This window comes from Orcinus orca, chromosome 1 (genome assembly GCF_937001465.1).
Source record: "Orcinus orca chromosome 1, mOrcOrc1.1, whole genome shotgun sequence".
Taxonomy (NCBI): domain Eukaryota; kingdom Metazoa; phylum Chordata; class Mammalia; order Artiodactyla; family Delphinidae; genus Orcinus; species Orcinus orca.
In genome coordinates, this window is record NC_064559.1 from 99,369,672 (window position 1) to 99,377,267 (window position 7,596).

A 7,596-nucleotide genomic window follows, 5' to 3' on the forward strand; every position below is an offset into this window, starting at 1 on the left:
TGGTTCCAGGGAATGAGAGGGCTGGAGGTGGGCATGGAAGGCAATTTCTTGTTTGCAGCGCCGTTTCTTCCCCAGGCCCAGTTCTCTCCCTTGCCATGGGACCAGGCTCCTGCCAGCCACTCTTCAACATGTGGAGCTGGGAGGTCCCTGGTGCAGTCTGAATCAAACAAGGAAGGGACACTTGAGACGAGGGCGCAAACACGAAGGAAGAGCCAAGGAAGACAGTGGTAGTTGTTTATTGTTACACACACATTCACACGGGGTTAACATCAACCACTATGTCTTCCCACCACTCCCAGCCACCACAGGTGTGGGTGTGTGCGTGCACGCGCGCGCACACACACACACACACACACACACACACACACACACACACGCCTCCTGGGAGGCAGGTTTCCCTGTCTGCTCCTCTTCCCATGAGAGAGGTATGACTTCTGGGCAGTATGGAGGTGCAAGGTTACAGGGACCTAAAGGGTTGGAAGGGAGGAGGCAGCCACACTGGATTGGGACAGCTGTTGACTTGACTGAGGCTCAAGAGCCTATATGGCCAGTCATGGAGGGTCCTGAATACAGGTCCCCAAGAAGGTTTTCACCAGACATGAACGTCCTATTTGATCTGATGGCCAGCCATTACCTTTAGGCATGGGCAAGGTTTCTAGTCTCTTTGAGGCCCTCTGCTTGGACACCCAGCACAGAAATGGTCAGAGTTTTGGCTGTGGCTCTGCTGGCTGCCTTACAGGAGGCTGGAGAGTGGAGCAGAGTCCAGCCATCTTGGGCCCTAGTGGCAGTGGTGGGAGGCTGCTCAGGAAGGAACCATGCCTCTGCTCCTGGTCCTGTGCCCTCAGCATCCTTAAGGAATATGGCTGTCCACCTCTTTCCCTGAAAGAATGTCTGAGTCCCTCCCGCCTAATTGTCCCAGGCTCCAAAGGTAAGGGGAGTGCCCCAACTCGGAGAGCAGGGGACAGTCCAGGCCCTGATTGGATGGGACCCCTCCCGGGGCAGTAGGTGGGTTCATCCCACCCAGGTACCAGGGCTGGGAGCAAGGGGGCGGGGCGGCTTAGCCCCAGGAGCGAGGCCTGTAGTCTGAGGCTGAGCGGGCGTGGTCAGGGTAGTCCAGGCGGCTCTCGGAGGCAGTGAGCATGCGTTCGGGCTCCACCACGAACATATAGTAGAGGTTCCACACCAGCATGGACAGCAGGGGCAGGAATGTCAGGCCGTAGCCAAAGCCTCGGAAGGAGCGGCCCACGGCAAAGGTCAGCCAGTATATCAGCCTGGGAGGCAAGAAAAGATCGGGCTTTCCTTGAGGGGAGTACATGAGCTAACTGGCAACAGGCTGATGATGGGGAGAATACAAAGTGAAGGCAGTAGCTGGGTGTTGGTCAGCACAACTGATACCTCTAAAGACAGCCAGTGTTTATGTACTTACCATGTGCCAGGCATGGTACCAGTTACTTTAGGGGCAATGTTTAATTTAATTTAGACCCCCGCATCTCTATGAAGTGTGAATATTATTCACCTCCCTCTTTGTGTACTTTTCAAATTTTAATTAAAAAATTTGAGTAGGCAGTATACATTTACGTGGTTCAAAATTCAAAGGTACCAGTGAGTATAGTAAAATGTCTTCCTTTACTGATTCCCAGATACCCTATTCTCGTCCTTCACCTTCTCACCTCTGTTCCACTCCCACCCCAGACATCCAGTATTATGGTTTCTTGTACATCGTGATGTTTTCTGTACATATGAGCGAAAACATTTATGTTTTCCTTTTCTCTTTTTTTTTTGAAGTTTGGTAGCATACTAAATATGAGATTGTTCTGCACATTGATTTTTTTCCCCTCATTTAATGTATCTTGGAGATTGTGTTATATTAGTATATAAACAGCTTCATTATTTCACAGCTGCAGTACATTCCATTGTATTTACTTCCCCTTTTGCAGATGAAGAAACTAAGATTCCAAAAGGGTTAAGTAAGACTGGTCCAAAGTCACACATTGGGGAAATAGTAAAACCATGGTTTGAACCCATGCCTGTTCATCACCCCATCTCCTGCCCCTCAGGGAAGGAAGAGAGTAAGGAAACCAGCTTCAAGAGAGCTTGAAGCCCAGAGGGATGGACTAGGCACAACCAAATTTCCCCTCTTGGAAGATCCATTCAAAATACACACTCCTCAGTGGCGGGAGGGCAGCAGCTTCCTCTTAATATATGAAGGATCACTTATTACAAAATTGTGATGTCTCTATTTTTTTTTACCTGGGAAACGGAGGAAAGAGTAACTGCTGCTTTTCTACTGCACCAGGAGGCAGCATAGCATAATAATAATATGAAAGTTCACATTTAGTGAACACTTACCAAGTACTAGACTGTTGCAAGCACTCTACATGAATTAACTCACTTAATCTTCACAATAACTCCATTTTACAGATGATGAAACTGAGGCACAAAATACTTAAGTAACTTGCCCATGGTAGGGAAGAAGGACCCTGGATGAGAGAAGGAAGGGACCTGGGTTCTAGTCCTGCCTCTGCTGCTGACTGACCTATGCGAGTCTTCTCCCCCAATCTGTAGTCACTTTCTCTCTGTGAAATGGGTGAGATGGACCAGACGATTGCTGGTCCTTTAGCTCCCTGATGATTCTTGGTGCTTAAACCAACTTCTGTCTGAGACCAGCATTCCCCGAGAGAGAGATGGGAGGTTGAGTTACATGAGCAGGAACATATTTATCTTGGGAAACATCTACTGGGAGAGAACTTGCAGGGCTGAATGATGGTCAGGAGGCTGGTGGGACAAATGACCACTAGACTACAGTCAGAAGTGACAGGAAGACAGATTTAAGCTAAATAGGAAGAATGCTTTAGCAGTTAAAGCTACCTGGAATGCTCTATGGAAAATAACAAAAGGAAATGTATTAGGGGACAAAATGGAAAGCCTGCATTTGGCTTCAGAAATTCCAAGGTGCCTTCTGGGTTAACAGTAGTTCACGTGAAAACACCCCTAAGGATTTCAGGTGCCTACAAATTCTAAATGAAAGCAGAGTAATGAGGCTGCCATGAGACCTATGTGGCCTTGGCTTGTATGAACAGGACAATACCCTTGACCAGCCCCCATCCCTCCCATTTGACAGGAGAATTTCCTGCCTAGAGGGAAGGACACAGGATAGTGAAGGGACCAGGGCCATTTAGCAAAGTAAACACTGGGGAAGCAGAGTGTTGGAGTGGGGGAATTGAGAGCTGTTTTCAAAGATCTGAATTTGTCTAGGCAATTACAGAGGTCAGAGTCAGGGCGGCAGTTTTTAGCACAATATAAAAAAGGACTTTCTAATAATTAGGACTTCTGAAAAATGAAACAAGACTGCCTTACAAAGAACTAAGCACTTGGTCACAGGGGCTGTTCAACCAGTGTTCAGCCAGTGGCCACCTGACCAGAGTGCCACAGAGGAGTGGCCGCAAGGGGTGGGAGGTTGGTCTAGGTGACACCTGAAAGCCTTTCCAGTTCTAGGTTGATACATGTCTCTTATGAAAGACATATGAGCTGATCACCTGCTACCAGGTGAGGTAAAGTACAAGGAAGAAAGTGACTCAACTTTCCGGGGTGCACATTTGGGCTGCTGCAGAATCCAGAAAGCTCCCTGGCTCTCCAGACATTCAGATGCCTGGGCCTCTTGAGCACCAGCACCTCCCTCTGCCCCACCCCCAGCCCCAGCTCACCGGGAGATGGCGAAGAGACCAGTGAGCAGAGGGAGCAGTTTGAGGGTGTCTTGGGGCAGGTAGGTGGAAAGCACGGCCAGGTTGAAGAAGTAGAGGATGAAGAGCTGGACCGACTGGGCCACGTATCGCCGGTGGATGTCCACCTCCCGTCGTGGCTCCCCAAAGGGCCGCAGGGCAGAAAAGCACAACAGGCTCAGCCCGTACACCAGGATCCCTGGGTAGGGTTGGAGGACACATAGGGTCAGGAGAGGAGCGGCAGGCAGGAAGCTGGAGGCAGGGTTTGTAGCAGAGAGCTCATGGGCATGGGCTCTGCACCGTGGGTGGGGCTGAGGTGGTCCTGGGAGGAGGTGGGCACACGGGGGTGACAGGGTGTGGGAGGCCCTGAGGGTCCAGGTCTAGTGAAGGGAAACTCCCCTGCTCCCCAAGCCAGGCAGGCCCTGCCCTCCAGCCGAGCTCCCACATGCCCCCTCCCTTCTTGCAGGGCCCAGGCTCACCCAGTACAATGGGGAAGGTGGCAAAGACCCCGCAGCGCAGCGTGTAGATGAGGCGGGAACTCATGGTCGGCAGGCGCGGGGCATCGAAGGGCAGGAAGGCATATGCCCCATAGAGCAGGCAGGGAAAGAGGATGAGGGCGGCTCCCACCGAGGCCATGGCCCTCAGCCCCTCATGGCCTCCACGTCCCCTGCAGCACCCACAGGAGTACCCAGGCGGCCTCACCACTGCCTCGGCCCACTTGCGCTCCGGGGGCTCAGGGTGGGTGGCCCGGGTGGGCAGGAAGGTCTGACGGCGCTCACCCTCGCTGGCCTCGCAGCACACAATGAGGTCTTCCTGGGGCCGCCGCTCAATGCACTGTAGGTCGATGGGCACGAAGGCCCGGGCCACCTTCTCGGGCAGCAGGCTGGCGTCATCTTCAGGCAACTCCTCTAGCTTGGTGGGTGGCTCTGACTTAAGGGGCTCAGGCTCAATGTTCCTCCAGCCAGGGGGATCTGAGAACGGGGCACTGGGCTGGGGGCCAGTCCCCCAGGGCAAGGTGGCAGCCTCACTTACTGTGCTGTCTAGACCATCCTCCGTCCCCTCTCCGGCTGTGGGAGACCCAGCTGAAGATCCCGCTCTGGAGGACTCAGCTCCAGGGGACTCAACCCCATCTTCCCCTTCCAGCTTCCGGCCATTGGGGACCAAAGCCTGGGGTGGGCTCTTCTCCAGGGCCTCCAGCCCCTTCACTTCCAGCAGGGCCAGGGTCTCGGGTTCTGTCATCCTGGGGCTTCACTTCTGGGGTCTACCGCAAGGTCATGTCACCCTGGAGGGAGTAAAGTTCTTTCAGAAGCTGCCATCCTCTGGCCCTCAGGAAGGGCTGACAGAACAGGAAGTCTCCAGGGCAGCCGGCCTCATGGACTTTAGTCCTTTCTGGGACCTTAGGGAGAACATGGTCCGGAGGAAGGTGTTGAAACAGAGGGAGGCAGGAGGGAAGTGAGAGCCGAAATGGAGGCACCCTTTCGACATCAAATGCTATTCAGCAGGAGAGGGTGAGTCAGGGGGCACAGGTGCTGGCAGCTGTGGCCTCAGCCAGCCTCCACCCACGCCTTCTACCCCCTCCACCAAAACCCCTGGGGTCATGGCCACCCTAATGCAGGAATGGGAGGAAAAGGAGAGGTCTAGAATTTTGCCAAGGATTTTATTCCCGCTAAGGATATTCTTGTGGGACAGAGAAGCTGCCCCTTCACCTCCACACCTCCCATTCCCCTGCAGATCCCCAACTGGAACTCTCCTGGCAACTGATACCAATGATTTGCCAAGAGATCTGTCCCAAGGAACTGGCAACAGCAGTGCATCCTGTTCTTTTGTCACCAATCTGGATACCTGGTCAGTTTCCAAACTTCTCAGTAACCCACCCACAACGTCTCCGGAGGGCCTGAGTCTGTTCATTCTGATCTCTAAGTCTAATCAAGACTGTTTCCTGTGCCTCCTCTCTGGTCTTTCTTCCCTCCCTGCCGCCTTCCATCTCACTGCTTCTGGATGGGGCTGATTCCCCTCTCTCCATCTCCTCAAGGACCTCCTAACCCTTAGTGTTTGGACCCATGACACCCACTTACTTTCCATCTGGAGAGAGGTAGAGGGTCCCCAGTGTCCGGGAAGGAGCTGCCCAGCTCCCTGCTGGCTCTGCGAGTATTCCTCTCAGTCTCCCTCCCTTTACCTGTGTCTCCAAACCAGTCTGACCAGAGCAGGTGCGGCCCAGTTTAAAGGGGCAGGCCCCGCCCTGCTGAATCTGCCGACAGAAAAAGCATTAAAGGAGGACGTCATCCTTTCTGAAAGTGGGGGTGCAGCTGATCATAGAGGTAAGTGTGTGTCCTAGCAACATGGGATGCGTAGGAACCCTCAGCACAGGAAAGCAAAGGAGGAAGAAGTGGGTTTGGGCATCAGAGGGTGCTTGGAGTAGATTGGGATACCCAAAAAGAGGTTGAATTTCTACACTTATTCATTCAATATTTATTGAGCACCTATTATTAGCTAGGCACAGACACAGGAAAGAGCAAGATGACAGGCAAAGTGTCTGTGCTTGGGACTTCCCTGGTGGCGCAGTGGTTAAGAATCCGCCTGCCAATGCAGCGTGCATGGGTTCTATCTCTGGTCTGGGAAGAGCCCAGATGCCACGGAGCAACTAAGCTCGTGTGCCACAACTACTGAGTCTGTGCTCTAGAGCCTGCGCGCCTAGAGCCTGAGCTCCACAAAAAGAGAAGCCACCGCAGTAAGAAGGCCGCGCACCACAACGAAGAGTAGCCCCTGGAAGAGCAGCCCCGCTCCCTGCAACCAGAGAAAGCCAGAAAGCCCACGTGCAGCAACAAAGACCCCACGCGGCCAAAAAAAAAAAAAGCCTCTGCGCTTAAAGAGCTTGTTCTTTTGGGATAACAGATAATAAAGAAGCCTAGCAACTAAACCAATATGACAATTTCAGTAGGGAAAACCTCTTTGCCAGAATGATATTTGAGCTGAGACTTGATGGGAAATCAGGAGAACGAGTGTTCCAGGCAGAGAAACAGCAGGTGAAAGGCCAATAAGTGGGAAAGACAGGTTGTTTCAGGAACAGAAAGAAGGTCGGTGTCTGGAAAAGGAATTTATGTTCCCGTTACAGTGGTACACAGGTCCCCTGAACACCTTGCCTTTTAGGTTAGGTTTAAGGTTTAAGAAAGCAATTGGAATCCAAGGTGATCTTTCCGGGGGCAGAAACGCTTAAGGGTGTACCTTCTCAGTCCTGTGGATCTTTTCCCCTGAAGTTATTTGAGCTTTGTGAGGGCAGGGACAGTGTCTGGATTGCTCATCTCTGTGTCTCCAGAACCCAGCATCGTGACTGGAAGACAGCAGGTGTTCAATAAATGTTTGCTGGACTGGTGAGAGATGAACATGCAAGTGGAAATCTTTGGGTTGGGGTGCGGGAGCTGAAGGGCCGAGGTGCCTGTACAAGAGTCCTGTATTGGAGGGCCTTACTCTTACGCTATGCTTGACTCTTTCCAAGAAAATTTTCACATACACGTTTTTTGTTTGTTTAAATAATGGGGGAAAAGGGAGAAGTGGAATCACCCTAACTAGTAATCTGAAAGGGGCTCGGCTCAAATGTGGCGGGGGTGCGGGGTGCGGGCAGAAGGATGGACCAAATGACCACCGTCGGACAAAGCAAAGTCATACTCCTAGCTGTGAGTCCATCTGCCCAGATCCAGCTTAGCCTCAGCTCCCCCGCAGAGTTCACTGTTCGTTCTCTGGCAGCTTTGTCAATAAAGTTTTTCGCAAGGGCTTGCAGAAGCCAGAAAGATGCCATGCTGCCCACAGTTAGTTCTGGCAACTTCCCGGGAGGGAAAACGAGTTTCGCGAGATTTGGTAGTGGCAGGCCAATGGCCCGCAA

The 7,596-nt window shown here is 52.4% G+C and overlaps 1 protein-coding gene across 1 annotated transcript; it reads right to left on the minus strand.

The window, feature by feature from the left end:
* Nucleotides 1–220: 220 nt before the first annotated feature.
* Nucleotides 221–5,929, minus strand: TMEM79 (transmembrane protein 79). Its single transcript, XM_004284563.3, has 4 exons — nt 5,795–5,929; nt 4,199–5,001; nt 3,705–3,918; nt 221–1,271 (listed from the first exon to the last, which is right to left on the minus strand). The coding sequence occupies exons 2-4, from the start codon at nt 4,956–4,958 to the stop codon at nt 1,058–1,060; spliced, it is 1,188 nt and encodes a 395-aa protein (XP_004284611.1). The 5' UTR covers nt 4,959–5,001; nt 5,795–5,929; the 3' UTR covers nt 221–1,057.
* Between the last annotated feature and the right edge of the window lie 1,667 nt (nt 5,930–7,596).

Coding starts and splice junctions, on each gene's coding strand:
- TMEM79 (XM_004284563.3), bottom strand. CDS start 4,958: ATGACAGAACCCGAGACCCTGGCCCTGCTGGAAGTGAAGGGGCTGGAG. Junction 3,919..4,198: donor CACCTTCCCCATTGTACTGG/GTGAGCCTGGGC, acceptor AACCCTACCCAG/GGATCCTGGTGTACGGGCTG. Junction 1,272..3,704: donor GGTCTCTTCGCCATCTCCCG/GTGAGCTGGGGC, acceptor CTTGCCTCCCAG/GCTGATATACTGGCTGACCT.